This window comes from Ranitomeya variabilis, chromosome 8 (assembly GCF_051348905.1).
Source record: "Ranitomeya variabilis isolate aRanVar5 chromosome 8, aRanVar5.hap1, whole genome shotgun sequence".
NCBI lineage: Eukaryota > Metazoa > Chordata > Amphibia > Anura > Dendrobatidae > Ranitomeya > Ranitomeya variabilis.
The window spans coordinates 49,405,034-49,423,563 of record NC_135239.1 but is presented as its reverse complement, the minus strand read 5'-3'; the positions used below and the strand labels follow the sequence as shown (position 1 = coordinate 49,423,563).

The following is an 18,530-nucleotide window of genomic DNA, read 5'->3' as shown; positions in this document are numbered from 1 at the left end:
ACAACCTATGACCTATACGTACCTCATAGGTCCTTTCCCGGCATTTGATGAGGGCTTTGGGCAGGCAGAAACGCGATCCACCCACTGCTGTTAACATGTTCAGTGCCGAAGTCAACCTCTGACAGCGGCATTTAACTCATGCTTACCGGAAGCGTATCACAAACTCCACCCCAGTCACATGATCGTGGGGCGCCAATGTGTTGGAATGACAGTCAGGGGTCTGCAGAAGACTCCTCTGCTTGTCCTTGCAGATCTCCTATTAAGATCTCTTCATAGGAGAGGATGACTTTTGCTACACATAGCATGGCTGAAACATTGCTAATTGTTATGTTCAGCACAAGCTATCAGATGATCACAGTTTCAAGTTTCATAATGGGACTACTGAAACATGTAAAAAGGAAAAAATAATGTTTTCAAAAATATTTTTTAAAAATTTAAAAAATCAAAGTTCAGAGCACTCCCCTTTTGCCCCATTCAAAATAAAACAATTAAAAAAATACACATATTTGCTATCAATGTGGTTAAAATTGCCCAATCTGTCATAATATAAACTAAATGAATCTGATCGGTGAACCATGTAGCGATAAAAATAAACAAAACAGTATTAAGTTTTTTTGGTTGCCAAAACATTGCAATAAAATGCATTAACAGGCGATCAAAAGGGTATCAGTGAAAAAGTCAGCTCGGCGTGCACAAATTAAGCTATTATCCAGCCCCAGATCCCAAAAAATAGAGACGCTACGGGTCTCGGAAATGGCAACATTTTTCTTTTTTACAAACTTTGGATATTTTTTTCACTACTTAAATGAAAAAACATCTATACATGTTTGATATCCACGAACTCGAAATGACCTGTAAAATCATAATGGCGGGTAAATTTTAGCATTTAGTGAACTTGGTAAAAAAAAAAAAAACAATTGTAGCGTTGAGCGATACCTTCCGATATTTGAAAGTATCGGTATCGGATTGGATCGGCCGATATCCCCAAAATATCAGATATCGCCGATACCGATACCCGATACCAATACAAGTCAATGGGACATAAATATCGGAACGTAATAGGGAGCGATCCTGGATGGTTCCCAGGGTCTGAAGGAGAGGAAACTCTCCTTCAGGCCCTGGGATCCATATTCATGTAAAAAATAAAGAATAAAAATAAAAAATATGGATATACTCACCCCTCCGACGAGCCCTGGTTGTCACCGCTGCAAGCGTCTGCCTCCGTTCCTAAGAATGCAGAGAGTGAAGGACCTTCGATGACGTCACGGTCTCGTGAGCGGTCACGTGAGCGGTCACGCGACCAATCACAAGACCGCGACGTCATCGCAGGTCCTACACTCACTGCATTCTTAGGAACGGAGGCTGCCGGTTGCACCGCTGAGGTCCAGGGTCCGTCGGAGGGGTGAGTATATCCATATTTTTTATTTTTATTCTTTATATTTTACATGAATATGGATCCCGATCCCGATTCCCGATATCGCAAAAATATCGGAACTTGGTATCGGAATTCCGATACAGCGAATATCGGCCGATACCCGATATTTGCAGTATCGGAATGCTCAACACTAAACAATTGTTGAATTGCACATTTTTTGCAATTTCACCGCACTTGGATTTTTTTCCCATTTTCCAGTACACTATGTGGTAAAGTCAATGGTGTTGTACAAAAATGCAACTTGTCCCGCAAAAGAAAAAGTCTTCACACGGTCATATAGACAGAAAAATAAAAAAGAAGTTACAGCTCTGGGAAGAAAGGGAGCAAGAAACGAAAATGCAAAAGCAGAAAATCCCAACATCATGAAGGGGTTAAAGGTGTATAAAGAAGAGAAGAGAAGCTGACATGTTTGGCGCACAATGCTGGGGCAGGATGCAGACAAAGCATGCAGATGCTGTTTCTCTAATGAAGATCCTTGTCATTTGTTTTCCTTATTTGGATAAATGCGAGAATTATGATCATCCAATTAAACAGACATAAAATTCTGCAATTTTATGATAAATGTTGAAACGGCTATTTCTAATTCTACATTTTTCTGAACTGAATTAAGAAAAGATAGCTGAAGTTCCTGAGACAAGTGCTTATAATTGGTTCATCTCAGGGCACTCATTTTGAGAAATAGCTCTTTCCAGAAAAAGAGTAAGAATGCTCAAACAATAGAGGTCAGCGCCAGCTGACATTTCCAATTTAATTATGGCAGCATTAAATGCGTCAGTCAAATCCAACTTTTTCTTTTGTGCCGTTGTGTTTTTATTGCATGTGCCTGTACTGTCTATAACGCACACACAGCTAATAGCACAGCACCACATATCTCTGTATTCATCGTTATTTGTAAATTACACTGCTTCCATTAAAGGGCATCTGTCAGTAGGATCAACTCTCCCAAGCCGTCTATATGGACATGTAGGTCATGAAAAGCTCAGTAAAGTGGTAACTTGATATCTTTGATCTGATAATAAAATTAGCATTTTTCTTAATATGTAAATTAGCTGTTAAAACCTATAGGCCAGAAACAGATCTCCTTCAGAATCTGCCACTACAAAATCGGAGATGTTAGCTAAACATTTAGTGTTAGCGATTCATATAAAGCAGTAACTTTTATCATTTTTTATTTTATTTATAAATGCGTAGTACGGTCTAATCTCACATCATAAACTTCAGACATGCGACACCTGCCTTTGTAATTAAAGTTGCGTGATTCCAGTATTGCCAGATATTGTGTGTGTAGCATGGACAGAAGTATTAAAGGGAACCTGTCACCCCCAAAATCGAAGATGAGCTAAGCCCACCGGCATCAGGGGTTTATCTACAGCATTCTGTAATGCTGTAGATAAGCCCCCGATGTATCCTGAAAGATGAGAAAAAGAGGCTAGATTATACTCACCCAGGGGCGGTCCCGCTGTGGTCCGGTCCGATGGGCGTCGCGGTTCGGTCCGGGGCCTCCCATCTTCTTACGATGATGTCCTCCTCTTGTAGTCACGCTGCGGCTCTGGCGCAGGTGTACTTTGGCTGCCCTGTTGAGGGCAGAGCAAAGTACTGCAGTGCGCAGGCGCCGGGAAAGGTCAGAGAGGCCCAGCCCCTGTGCACTGCAGTACTTTGCTCTGCCATCAACAGGACAGACAAAGTACACCTGCGCCGGAGCCGCAGCATGAACACAAGAAGAGGACGTCATCCTATGAAGATGGGAGGCCCCGAACCGCGACGCCCATCGGATCGGACCGCCCGCCCAAGTGAGTATAATCTGACCTCTTTTTCTCATCTTTCAGGATACATTGGGGGCTTATCTACAGCATTGCAGAATACTGTAGATAAGCCCCTGATGCCGGTGAGATTAGCTCACCTTTGATTTTGGGGGTGACAGGTTCCCTTTAAAATAGAATTTATTTTCAATTTACCATATTTTCTGGTGCATAAGACGACTGGGCGTATAAGATGACCCCCTACTTTTCCATATAAAATATGGAATTTGGGACATGCCCGCTGTATAAGACAGGGGTCATCTTATACGCCCAGTCATCTTATATGGCGTGTGGTTCCCAGGGTCTGGAGGAGAGGAGACTCCCCTCCAGGCCCTGGGATCCATATTCATGTAAAAAATAAAGAATAAAAATAAAAAATATGGATATACTCACCCCTCTGACGAACCCTGGCTGTCACTGCTGCAAGCGTCTGCCTCCGTTCCTAAGAATGCGGTGAGTGAAGGACCTTCGATGACGTCGCGGTCATGTGAGCGGTCAGGTGACCGGTCAGGTGACTGGTCACCTGACTGCAACATCATCGAAGGTCCTTCACTCTCTGCATTCTTAGGAACAGAGGCAGACGCTTGCAGCGGTGACAACCAGGGCTCGTCGGAGGGGTGAGTATATCCATATTTTTTATTTTTATTCTTTATTTTTTACATGAATATGGATCCCAGGGCCTGAAGGAGAGTCTCCTCTCCTTCAGACCCTGGGAACATCCAGGATCGCTCCCTGCACACGCCGTACCTGGAGTATAAGACGACCCCTGACTTTTGGGACATTTTTTAGGGGTTAAAAAGTCATCTTATATGCCAGAAAATACGGTATATTAGTAAAAAAAATAAACCTTCAAGGCCTATTGAGAGATAGAGAAATATTTAAAATTAATTAAAACAGATCCTAGAAGAGGACTTGAAGGGAAACTGTCAGCAGGGTTTTTACTTTCTTATCTGAGAGCAGCATCTTGTAGACAAAGAGACCCTGATTCCAGTGATATATCACTTAGTTTACTGGGTGCAGGAGTTCTGACACAATCAGAGTTTTTAGATACAGCAGAGGTAAGAAAGCTAACCCCCGCCACATCAGGCTGTGTATGTACATAATCTATTGACAGTGAGCTGCTTATCAGAGGAAGGGGAAGAGTCAGACTTGGAGACCTGCACCAGCTTGTCACAGCAATGATAATGTCCTAGTGATAAAACTTTCATTGTACGTAATCAGCACACAGCTTGATAAGTGACACATTGTTGAATTTAGTATTTGAATCCCTACATCATGCTGTCCTCAGATTACATAGTAAAATTCTGCTGACAGATTCCCTTTAAGGAAGACTTTTCACCAAATTTTTAATGTTGACTTGGACACACATGTACTATGTAATGTTATAGTGGCTGCAGAGCAGAATATATATATTTTTTTAATTTCTCCTTTCTGCTGCCGAGATATTAGCAAGCAAGGTATTTTCCACCAAATGAGTTATTCTTTTTGCTAAGCCCAAGTGGGTGCTATCAAATAACGACTCATACAGGAAGAAGAAGTACACGCCCCAGTCAAAAGTATATGGTAACACCCACTTGGATGTAACTAAAATAAATCCAAGTACTTTGATTACTAATATTCCCGCAACAGAGAAGGGAAATTAAGAAAATACAAAAAAATGTAATTCCACTGTATAGTCATTATTACTATTAAATTGATAAGTGGAACCATTGTCATCAAGACCCCAACAACAGACAAGCAGAGTGCTGCACTGCCTAGAGAAAGTAAGGCTGCTTTAAATTTTGTCTAACTCACATGTTTTACTGGAGGTTTATAGATAAGACTGGATGGACTTAGGTGATGTAAGCCCTTTGGGTGCTGAGCAATAACCCTTTAGCCCTTTGTATAAGCCAGCCCTAACTCCTATGTATAGGGGCAGACCCTGACAGAAGTGGATCCATGTGCCCAAACAACATAAGGGCTCTTTGCAGGCCAATATCTCATCATAATTAACAACTCCTTCTGCTTTGGAGGTAGAAGTGGCCCCATACCTCTTGGGCCCCTGTGCGACTGCACAGGTTGCCTCAATGATACGTCTGCCCCTGACTCTGTAGCTGCATATAATAGGACCACAATGTATATATTTTCACAACCCATCATGGCCTTTTCAATTGCATTTTTATAAGCTCTAGCAAGCTTTGATATGTTTTCTTTGTGAACGGGAACATTTCAGTTCTCTACATAAACTCATGTCAGGTGAGAGCATACATTACTTAGACACTATTAAACATGACCTATAAACACTTTGAAATCTGCATTAATGTTCCACGAGAACACAAACAAATTGACATGTGTTATTCGAGAGCAATACAAGGAGCATTTCACAAAGGATCCGACTGTGTTATAATTACAACTTTTCACTATAAATGAAAAATTGCTGATATTTTGTAAACCTGCCATTTACCAATATTCCTGCTTTTATAATACATTATTATATTGCTTTTAAAATCTTTGGGAAAAAAAAGTGAGAATGCTTCGTTTTCGTCACCCCAAATGATAGTGTAAAAAATGCGTTTGCTATATAATAACTATTGAAAACACAATATGAAATAGTAGACAATAAGGAGACTTTAGTGTTTTTAAATTGCTATTGCTTGTGGGCTAGTATATGATTTCTTACCTGTTATTTGGTATCTATTTATTACAGTAATGGGTCCTGTAGTTTTCCCACGTGACTACTAGAATAAGCCATCTGTAACTGTTCTGCTCATATATTAAAGAAGTTATATGCTTTGGTTTAAAAAATTTTATGTACGACACAAACCTCATCAAACCCTTATGCCCCATGGCCAATAACCTCAGCATGACCTAAAGACTTGAAATATTGTTTAATCATGGTACATACCATAGCAATTTTTTACAGTATACAGCAAATACATTCCTTCTCTGTCTCGGAATTGTATTAAATGATGGTCGGACTTAGAAAAAAAAAGATTAACTTAACGCTTTTCCTTTTTCATTATTGTTTGCAGGTAAGTGTTCTATACTTAAAGATTTTCCAAATTGGAAGTCAGCTATAAAATAGCCCAGTGCAACCTTTTGTGTACCCAATGGCTGCACCAGCGACAGTACCGTGGTCTCAGCCAATCACTATGAATTACTTTACTACAAAATCATGGGATTGGTGCATAATTATGGGCTTAATCGTTATTTCTGCTCATATATTTATGAGTGCTTTTAATTTTTAATCCATTCAAACCCTTCAAGATATTTATTATAACTAGTGCGCTTGTTACTCGTTACTTGAGTTTTCCGAGCATGCTCGGGTGTTCTCCGAGTATCTTGGGCGTGCTCGTATATTATGTGTTTTGTCTCCACAGCTGCATGATTTGCGGCTGCTAGACAGCCTGAATACATGTGAGGATTCCCTAAGAAACAGGCAATCCCTGCATGTGTTCAGGTTGTATAACAGCCGCAAACCATGCAGCTGCGGGGACACAAACATAATCTACAAGCACGCCCAAGATACTCGGAGAACACCCGAGCATGCTCGTAAAACTCGAGTAACGAGTACACTCGCTCATCACTAATTCTAATTCATTTGAAAAGCTTTAGGAAACAATACACAAACTTTCAAAAGTCAACATCATCTGTAATTTTTACTCCCATAGACCACTAGTTTGTTGTTTTCCACTGGAAAAAAGTATGTTTTACTTGACCTTAATTTTCTCGAGGGCAAAAATCATATGGTTTAAGAGAAATTTTGGAATCACGTGATCTATAAACTACATGACTTGCAATATTAAAATGCTGAAAAAATGGCAAACGGTGTATGACGTTAGCCTTAGAGGTGTGTAGACTAATAACCATACACCACATAAATGTAGCTGGCTCTCTTTAAGGAGGTCTCAGCATCCTCATACATGATCACCAATTGAGGTTGATGCTATGAAAAAAGACTGTTATTTTCTATATTTTACCATCAATGCCAGATAAGGTTGATATATGTTTGTCTCAGCAACGGAAAAATATAACCTTTGAATGCAATGGTATTTTGTTATCCCTAATTCTGATATCGAGTCCCCAGCTGTGGTTTGTCTTTATAATATCATACTGTGCTTTATTCCCGCTCCCTGGGTCCAGTGCAGAGTCTCTGTCCCTGCTCCCTGTGTCAATGGCAGTGCCAATCAGTGCTGTAATCAATCAACCTGGGCAGAGCCACTGAGTTTAGTTATGGGCTGCAATGCTGTTGATGGTATCAGACTTAGGGATAACAAGATACTATTGCATTCAAAGGCTAGTTGTGGTGATATATTTCTCGCAATTTGAAACTGCAAAATCCCTTTAAGGAGGTTCAATACTTTTAATTGTGATGTAACCCTTGAAAATAATAAAGTGATGTATGCTCACCATAAAAACACATTCCGATCTTCTTCAAATGCTGCCTGGGTCCCTTGCCAGTCACCATACTTGATATTACAGTTGGGCGACCATAAGACCACTTCATCTATAGCCAGGACAGGATGTAATTTAGAATTTGTACTTTCTGCTCAAACTAGACAGAATTGTGACTGAATCAGAGAATCACATGTAATGAAAGTGACATATTGGTCATCATTCTGGCCAATGATTAGCTGCAGTGGTCACATTCCTCTAGAAGTAGCACAAGGCCAGTGGAGGACCTAGAAAGTGTTGGAAGATGAGTGGTGGGAAAGTGGTATGTTTAATATACACTCACCGGCCACTTTATTAGGTACACCATGCTAGTAACGGGTTGGACCCCCTTTTGCCTTCAGAACTGCCTCAATTCTTCATGCCATAGATTCAACAAGGTGCTGGAAGCATTCCTCAGAGATTTTGGTCCATATTGACATGATGGCATCACACAGTTGCCGCAGATTTGTCGGCTGCACATCCCAAAGATGCTCCATACAAGGCAGGATGGATCCATGCTTTCATGTTGTTTACGCCAAATTCTGACCCTACCATCCGAATGTCGCAGCAGAAATTGAGACTCATCAGACCAAGCAACGTTTTTCCAATCTTCTACTGTCCAATTTCGATGAGCTTGTACAAATTGTAGCCTCCGTTTCCTGTTCTTAGCTGAAAGGAGTGGTACCCGGTGTGGTCTTCTGCTGCTGTAGCCCATCTGCCTCAAAATTCGACGCACTGTGCGTTCAGAGATGCTCTTAGGCCTACCTTGGTTGTAACGGGTGGCGATTTGAGTCACTGTTGCCTTTCTATCAGCTCGAACCAGTCTGCCCATTCTCCTCTGACCTCTGGCATCAACAAGGCATTTCCGCCCACAGAACTGCCGCTCACTGGATTTTTTTTCTTTTTCGGACCATTCTCTGTAAACCCTAGAGATGGTTGTGCGTGAAAATCCCAGTAGATCAGCAGTTTCTGAAATACTCAGACCAGCCCTTCTGGCACCAACAACCATGTCACGTTCAAAGGCACTCAAATCACCTTTCTTCCCCATACTGATGCTCGGTTTGAACTGCAGCAGATTGTCTTGACCATGTCTACATGCCTAAATGCACTGAGTTGCCGCCATGTGATTGGCTGATTAGAAATTAAGTGTTAACAAGAAGTTGGACAGGTGTACCTAATAAAGTGGCCAGTGAGTGTATATTATTTAAAAAAAAAAAAATTCTGGACTGGCGAAAAAAAATTCAGCGGTCAACAAACTTTTTAACCACAGCGGCCTTAATTAAAAACATATATTAGGGGAAAAAAAGTGTGAGCCCTTATTAAATATTTTCAAAGGACAGCATGGTCACAAAACTAATGAATTAAAACACTTTCTTCATCGTGTGGCTTTCATGTAACTGCCAGTCTTGAACGTCCCCTGTGCTATCATCTTTTGTCTGTACCGGCATTTCTGCCAACACCAGCTGGCCACACATGGGATACATGTGACAGCTGCAAAAGCCAAGTGCCAGCTTCCTGAATTGCATTTAGCTCCACTCTGTGGAAGATCGTCTTTTTGTTAATTATTTGACAAGTTTCACGCATGCTTGGCTCTACAACTTCTAAGATTATATCTATGCAACCTCTAGATACCTGAGCATCATTGTCCATCTGGAAGCCATCCCTCCGCTCTGAGCTGATTAACAATGTCTCCCAAATCTCATCCACTGTTCCTGCATTGATGTGAGGAAATGTTGATGGGGAATGCCAAAACTCACGAGTTTCCCGACGGTTTTGCTTAGCTAAAATAAAATCTGCTTTAAGAGTACCATGTCACATATTTGATTTAGCATCAACACAGATTCTCACAGCCAAATGGAAGACAAATCACTTTAAGCTATTTTAAGTTATGCTAAGATGCTACATTTAAATTGTATTTTTGCAGGCCATTTAAGCCTAATAACCACTTCACGACATCGCAATTTTCCATTTTTGCACTTTCGTTTTTCCTCCCTTTATTCCAAGAGCCATAACCTTTTTTTTTTATTTTTCTGTCAACAGAGCCATATGAGAGCTTGTGTTTTGCATGACGAGTTGTACTTTTTAAAGTTACAATTGATTTTATAATATACTGCACTGGAAAACAAGAAAAAAATTCCAAGTGCGGTCAAATTGCGAAACAGGTGCATTTTCACAATTGTTTTGTGGGGGTTTTTATTTAGTATGTTTAATATATGGAAAAACTGACCAAACAATATGATTCTCCAGGTAATTATGAGGATGCAGATATCAAACATGTATAGTTTTTTTTTAATTAAGTGGGTAAAAAAAAATGAAATTGTAAGAAAACAAATGTTTGCTTGTGATGCCATTTTCAAAGACCCGCAACATTTTCATTTTCAGGCACTGGGGCTGGGGATGGCTTATATTTTGCACCCTGAGCTGACATTTTTATTGATACCATTTTAGGGTAGATATGATGTTTTGATTGCCTCTTATTCCATCTTGCTGCAAACAAAAAAAACGTAATTCTGGAGTTTGTATTTTTTTTCTCATTACGCCATAAACTGACTGGATTAATTTAGTTTATATTTTTAAAGATCTGACATTTGTGTATTTTTTAAAAAATTGTTTTATTTTTTCACACTTTTTCTACTTACTTCAATAGTATCACTTGGTAAAGCACTGCTATGTACAGCAGAAATCATATTCTTCTATGAACGCCAGCCATGTTCAAGCGTTCACAGGAGATTCACAATAACAGGCACAGGGATCATTAGCTGACCCCTTGATGCAGTAGCGTAGCTAGCAGGGGGGCAGAGGGTGCGGTCGCCCCGGGCCCACTGCTCGCAGGGGCCAACCTGGAGCTACTGCCAATGCTAACTATATCGGCGTGCACAGCACGCCGATATAGGTACACTCCACTGTAGTGCAGAGAGACATGATCTCCCTGCAGTACAGCTGTCTGTGTTTCTGTTCTATAGACCGGGGACGCTGAATGCCGGCCCGGAACTGTACCTCTGCTGCAGGGGTCAAACTGCAGACACGCCCACATTGCACGCTGTGTCTGCAGGGCACCAGCTTCTTCCTGCTGAGAGGAGCAGGAGAAAGGACAGACTGTGGTGCTGTAAGTAGGAGCTCAGGCTGCTGCCCGCATCCGGGGGCTCGGAGGTGTCTGTGCAGTGAGGAGGTGCCAGGAAGCTGATCACCTCCTGACAAGTCCTGGATGATTTCTTATCTTGTGTTTGGGGTCTTAAATCGCTGGAGCATCACCATATGTGTTAAAGACTTCAATGCAGCCGCCATAAATCTTTGTGCCCCAGATAGAGGGACTGACATGAGTAGTCAATATCATTCCCTGCACTCACTGACAGACGTGACCCCTGCTGCAGCACAGTTTTAATAGCCTATTGGGGCTCAGCGACATTTTGGTTCTTTTTCCAGGAGAACCAAAACACTATTTTTTCATTTTGTCTAAATTGTGTGCTGCCTTCATTTTTTTGCTACTATATTGAGGATAAGTAAATGCCTGGAAGGTTTGGCAGCCGTATAATACACAGTTTGCTAGTGCTGCTTTCACATCTCTTTGCTGTATGTATATATTATATATATATAGTATATGTACATGTACAGAATATACACATCATGTGACGTAGGCCTGTAGTTGGGGACAGGCTCCTATAATCTCGTATTGTAAATCCAGGGTGGCGAGCATGAAAACCCAATTATTTTTATTAAAATAAATCCAATAAAGTTGAGGATGAATATATATATATATATATATATATATATATATATATATATATGTGTGTATATATATATATATATATATATATATATATATATATTAAAGAGCCAAATAGAAGAAAATACGAACAGCCAGTAGGTGCGTATAAATATTCACAAATAGGTGTAGACCCCCGAACTTATATTCAGTCTGGACAACAAGACACCCAAAGGCAGAAAAAGGAAAAAAGAGATGTACCAGGGGTGCACTTTCTTCTTTACATGACTAACATTCTACCTCCCCCTCTTCAAATTCCCTCATTTCCGTTTCCCTCTTTGGGTTCTTGTCCAGACAAGGTTACCTGGATACATTCAGGGAGCTGTACCCATATCCTGGACTCTGAATGCACCTACTGGCTGTTTCTATTTTCTTCTATTTATCTCTTTGTCATATATATCAGGCCTGTGCAAGTTGTAGCACACAGACAGACCAGAATCAAAGGCGGCGCTACTGCGGGGTCCATTACACAGTGTGAGAGCTAATACAGGGGCCAGTATACAACGTGATAGCTATTGCAGGGGCAATTATACAGTGTTAGAACTAATTCAGGGACCGTTATACAGCGGATGAGCAAATGTGGGGGTCACTATACAGTATGGGGGCTAATGCGGGGGCCAGTATACTGAATGATAGCTATGGCGGGGGCCATTATACAGTACAGTTTAAAGGCTACTGTGGGGGTCGTCATCAAAGTATCGGGGCCTATATAAAGTGAGGGAGTTACTGTGGGGGCTGTCATAAACTGGGGTCTATATACAGTGTGGGAGCTACTGTGAGGGCACAAAAGAGACATTCTACTATGTATAGGGCACAGTGGTGGCATTAGTATGAGGCAGAAAGAGGATCTCAGCGCTTGTATCACACAGCAGGTGTAGTAATAGGGACACATACGGCAGCAGCGGCTCAGTATCGGGGTATCAGGTGCAGTAATAGGGACACATACGGCAGCAGAGGCTCAGTATTGGGGTATCAGGTGCAGTAATAGGGTCACATACGGCAGCAGTGGCTCAGTATTGGGGTATCAGGTGTAGTAATAGGGACACATACGGCAGCAGAGGCTCAGTATTGGGGTATCAGGGGCAGTAATAGGGACACATACGGCAGCAGTGGCTCAGTATTGTGGTATCAGGTGCAGTAATAGGGACACATATGGCAGCAGCGGCTCAGTATTGGGGTATCAGGTGCAGTAATAAGGACACATACGGCAGAGGCTCAGTATTGGGGTGACAGCACGTTGAGGCATTTGTACATGTTGGGAATAGATGGAGATGGTGCTGGAAATGTTAGTCAGATGTGTCTGTTGTAATCTGTGCATACAAGTACTGGCTGGAGAAGTTGTCATGTCGGTCTGAGTAAGATGTCAAAAGTGAACGACTATCAGAAAAAACTTAACCTGTAAGTTATTATGTGTAACTCTATTGTAAACTCTTGTATATTCTGCAGCACTGGTATCTACCAGTATATGGTCACCATGTGGTGGTAATATCAGTCTTGGCCATTGTATAGAGATTTTTGTCAGTTATAGCTCTGTCATCTGCTGATATTCCCCAATACCCACGACTAGAGTGCACCACCTGAGTTGTAATCAGGGTTACCTGTTAGGGGCCCACTCAGATTTTTCGCCCCCCCTGAGCTGAACCCTTAGCTACGCCTCTGCCTTGATGTCATGATAACCTATCGGCACCATTTGATGATGTTCCACGGGCGCCGATGAGTGGGATTAATCATGCACTTCTGAATTGTGCTTGTTAAACGCCGCTATCAGTGATTGACAGTGGGATTTAACAGGTTAACAGCCACAGGTGAGGCAACGCTCAACCCACAGCTGTTAAAGGCACTTAAAGAAGCCATCAAATGCGGGGAAAGGTGTGGGCTCACATCAAAGGCAGGAGCATGACCTTTTAACGTATATATGTGTCAAAATACGTGAAGAGATTTACAATTAATGAGCTATCATTTTTTGTAACAGATTCTTACCCTTACCGAGGGCAAACACACTGAATGTCATGTGTATTCCAACAGTTATTTGTAAAAAGATGCTTTATCATAGTCAATAGGAGATGCAGGTTACTGGCTGTCACATAAGAGTAGTCATGCTATAGAGAATATGCTTAAATTGCTTCAACTGCCTAAGCAATCTTATGCTCTATACCAACAACTACAAAAGTTGTTCAGATGAGCAGTATCTTGAGTACCCTAAGTCAAAATCCTGTTGGAAAAAATGACCTTAAAAGTCATCCGCATAGATGAGCATGTATTAATGCTTCTAATCATTAAATGGTTTGTCTGAGATCAGAAAATCCAAAATAATGCCACTCCTATTTGCTATGCAGGGTAATGAAACTAATTACCATTTATGAGAAATGTATAGTAAATAGTTTGCAAAAAATGTCTTGCCCAGCAATATTTGCCACCTTGCTGCCTGGGCCTTCCCATAATGCCCTGCAGCTATGACATATTATGGATTATCTTACCTTGTACAGTGGTGATGATCAGTACCTTGGGAAACATAGATCAGTGGTTCACACTGGAGCGCAGTTTGCACTGGAGAAACATTTTCCATCATAAGAGTCACTGGGTAACTCTCTCCTGTAGAGTATAAGATTTTATGGTCAGTGGGGCCCTCTCGCTCTCCTGTAAAATGTAAGCTCTTATGGTCAGTGGGGTCTTCTCTCTCCTGTAGGGTGTAAGCTCTTATGGTCAGTGGGGTCCTCCCTCTCCTGTAGAGTGTAAGCTCTTATGCTCAGTGAGGTCCTCTCTCCTGTAGAGTGTAAGATCTTATGGCCAGCGGGGTCCTCTGTCTCCTGTAAAGAATAAGCTCTTTTGATCAGTGAGGTCTTCTCTCTCCTGTAGGGTGTAAGCTCTTATGGTCAGTGGGGTCCTCTCTCTCCTGTAGAGTGTAAGCTCTTATGGTCAGTGGGGTCCTCTGTCTGTTGTAGAGTGTAAGCTCTTATGGTCAGTGGGGTATTCTCTCTCCTGTAGAGTGTAAGCTCTTATGGTCAGTGAGGTCCTCTCTCTCCTGTACAGTGTAAGCTCTTATGGTCAGTGGGGTCCTCTCTCTCCTGTAGAGTGTAAGCTCTTATGATCAGCGGGGTCCTCTCTCTCCTGTAGAGTGTAAGCTCTTATGGTCAGTGGGGTCCTCTCTCTCCTGTAGAGTGTAAGCTCTTATGGTCAATGGGGTCTTCTCTCTCCTGTAGAGTGTAAGCTCTTATGGTCAGCGGGGTCCTCTCTCTCCTGTAGAGTGTAAGCTCTTATGGTCAGTGGGGTCCTCTCTCTCTTGTAGAGTGTAAGCTCTCATGGTCAGCGGGGTCCTCTTTCTCCTGTAGAGTGTAAGCTCTTATGGTCAGTGGGATTCTCTGTCTGTTGTAGAGTGTAAGCTCTTATGGTCAGTGAGGTGATCCTACCCTTTTGTAGAGTATAAGCTCTTAAGGTCAGCAGGGTTCTCTCTCTCTTGCCTGTAAAGTGTCTTTTGGTCAGTTGGGTTTTCTCTGTTTCCTCTCCTTCACATGAATTTTAGGAGCAAATACAAGCAATCCAGTATTGAGATTTGCAAAAATCTTTTTGCTGTGAACCCAATTTTGGATGAAAATTGGGCATAGTTGGTGAATTCAAATTTCAAACTGTCTGTTAATTTCTAATGTAAATGATGTAAGATGTACAGGGGCACTGAAGGTGGCTTAATTAGTCACTAATAGAGCTTCTGAGAAATGCTGACAAGCTGAATAGCAAAAAACATGCAAGTGTTCTGCTCCTTATCTAGCAGATGGTCCACCGCAGAAGTGGTCAGTAACCTATTCATTCAGCAGCTTGCAATAGAACAAAACATCCCTCCATTCTTGAATACATAGAATATTTTTAATTAGAAGTAAAGTGCAAAGTTGCATGCTTTTACAAGCACTCTGAAATTTTACTCATTAAAACCCCTCAAAAAGCACTCTTTAAATGGAGCCTGTCATGTTGTAAATGGTATCTAACCTGCAGTCCAGATGTTATAGAGCAGGAGCAGCGAAACACATTGATATCCATTTTTGTGGGAAGACTTTCAAGTAAAACTTTTATTTTATTAATTCACATGCTTGGTATTTGATTACATACAGTATCTGTCCATTGGGTAATTCTGTATAGTAACTGACAGTCTTCCATGTATGACTGAGCATGTAGAGGTAGCTGTCACGTACTTGGTGGACCACCCACTGGACTCATATGTATCCATGTCCCAGAGATGTCGGAGAATAAAATACAAGTTAGGCTACGGTCACACAAAAAAATTGGGCTAGTTATGGTTATCATACTCTGATTAAATTCTAACTAGAGTTTAATCCAAGTTTGAGCAGAGTATGATCCAATTTTCTCAAATGAGGAGAAAGGAAACATTTCTCCATCTTCTTCAATCAGTCCGTCTGAAATGGACTGGTTCTGCCCGATTTTTTTTACACAGAACAATACACATGAATTACTGAGTGCGATCCGATAGGGATGTAACTTGTGCATGCTGCGAGTTGATCAGAGGAAAAAATTGGACATGTGCATGGCCCCATAGAAACATTGGTCCAAGTGCGATCCAATGTTTTGTTGGATTGCACTCGAAATGAAACTAGGGTCATCTGTATGATCCCTTTGACTAAATCTTTTCCAACAAACCCATATATCATACTGCTTAGAGTCACTTTCTCTTTATCTTGCTGTCCAAATATCAGACTCTATGTACAATGTCACCGGTTTTCTTTAAGACTCACCAACTTTGTACTGCTTAGTTCAAGCCTACAAATACTTTTTTAAAAGGATCTGCCACTTGCTCAAAAAAATGAGTTATATACCTTGCAAAAATCCCTGAGGTACAGTGATTGATTTTTTTGCTATTTTTTCTTTTGTGCTGTGTCATTTAATTGCAGAGATACTTTAATTTGTTTCTACTGCAAGTCAGAATGTGAAATCTTTTTGAAGACCATCTCGGGGTTTCTTCAAAGTCTATAGGAGCATACTCTTAAACCCTCCCTCTCAGACACTGCCAACCAATTACAGCTTAGCAACTGATCTAGCAATTTAGTGGTCTTAGATGCTGATGAGCTATGATTGGCAGTCTACGAGATAGAGGGGGAAAGAGCACGCCTCCCATTGATAACTGTGAAGAAATGTCCAATTTGTCTTCAGGAAGAGATTTCACATAGTGCCCTTCAAAGTCAACAAATGTGAATATTTCTACAGTGGAGTGATGTAGTGCAAAACGGAAAATTGTGGCAGAATCAGGGGAGATCAAGGATTTAACTCTTTTTTTTCAGCAAGTGACAAGGTCTTTTTAAATCACTCCTACTTTAATAAGTTATGCGTTGCAAACATACAGTAACTGATATGTAAGTTATAACATCATACTAATAAAATTATTTTCTATTTTTTTATTTTTTTACATTTTTCCAGACCTACTACACAAGTCTAAAGCTCAGTATATGGCATTTTATTAACATCCGCAATTAATTTATCAACAAATAATTTCCAGTAAATCTTGCCTTTTGCTGCTCAGTGTAGCCTGATTTATTCCTCCTGTGTTAATTACATTTGTATTCATTTAGATATTTCTTAAGAACTATATTACATTACAAGCATACAATGCATCTGCACTGCTTGTTTCAATGGGTGCAGTTAAATTATTGATTAAACTGGTTTACAAGAATAGCTCTGCTGATGATTTTCTTTCTTTCCTTCATTGCTCCATGTTTTCATTAGATTAGACAAATTACTAATTTTTCTCTTCCATATCTGACCTATTTGAACAGGATCCAGAACTGGTGCGCAACATCTGCCGCTGGGTAAGACAAGCTGTCAAAATTCCATTCTTTGCCAAGCTGACCCCGAACGTCACAGATGTTGTGCAGATTGCAATGGCTGCGCATGAAGGTAAAAAAAAAAAAAAACATTCTGACACTACGTAGTGGATATATGAAATATCATGTCCAAAGGCAGTCTGATAAAGTGATAATGGGAATTTATGTTGATACTGTTTTCTACAGAAATGTTAGCCCAGAGGACATGATTGAATAAAAGTGATGCAAATAATAATAATTATTATAATAAAATATGTTTCTATTATTTATAAGAATATTAAGAAAATAGAGAAAAGGTTTATTAACTGCTTTTTTTTTAATCTCAGAAACATAAATTATAATTGTAGTAATAACAAAAATCACACAATTAAAGCAAAAGACTCTAAAAGCCCTTATGTAGTTGGTCAAAATATCATATTTCCAGTGCAATGCTCAATTTTCCCAACCAAAGATTGTTATTGATCAAATAATGTTGGATTTTTTTTGCTCAATATTAAGCATTGGCTGCATGATTGGATGTAAAATCTAATAAGACTGATGCAGTCTGAGATGCTTTTTCTTAATTTTAACACCTTAACTTTCAGCCAACTTTCTAATGATCATTCTTCGGCCCACCTTTGACATATAAGTATGAGGGCTATGAATAGAAGTATTACAATACTAGCTATAGAGCTTGTTTATAACCTTAGGCTCTAGAGCTTTAGGTGGTTCTACCGGTGTCTTTATCCCAATTTAGAAGATCGCTATTGTAAATGATGCATGATAGTTGAAGACATTGTCACAGATTTTAGACTGTGTCCAGTTGCCATGTTTTAAAGGCAAGCATCCAGGAGAATCATATATTTTTGCAGCATATCCACATTTGCCATCTAAAGCTGCACCCCTTCATTTCCATTCCCTGTCTGTCCACACCCTATCACTGTCAGACACAGATAGCAGAGGGCCCCTGTGCAAGAATAGTATATTGGAACCTTTCCAGTCAAATAGCTCATAATGATGAACAATTCCTCCCGCTTTGGAGGTAGTAAAGGGTTCATTGACCTCTTAGACACCTGTGTGGATGCACACGTTGCACCCATGATATGTGCGCTCTTGTGTCTCCCGCATCATGCAACTTTAGGAGATTTGCTGACTGTTGTGTCTGAGAAAACCCTCACACAGACAAAATTCAAATGAAGTGGTAAATTTCGGCAATAAGAAATGAACATCAGATGATATAGTAAAACAAACCAATCCACCAATGAGTGTTCATGATATTTTAAAACACTGGTAGGGCATCTTGGATTTTCTTTGACCAA

The 18,530-nt window shown here is 40.6% G+C and overlaps 1 protein-coding gene across 4 annotated transcripts in view; it reads left to right on the top strand.

Annotated features, from left to right (window-relative positions):
* Positions 1–18,530, top strand: part of DPYD (dihydropyrimidine dehydrogenase) — a 1,626,828-nt gene that overhangs the window by 1,270,387 nt on the left and 337,911 nt on the right. For all 4 annotated transcript variants that reach the window (XM_077278231.1, XM_077278232.1, XM_077278230.1 and 1 more), the window contains one exon: positions 17,185–17,305. In XM_077278231.1, coding sequence (XP_077134346.1) covers positions 17,185–17,305 — 121 coding nt within the window. The remainder of the gene's footprint in view (positions 1–17,184; positions 17,306–18,530) is intronic.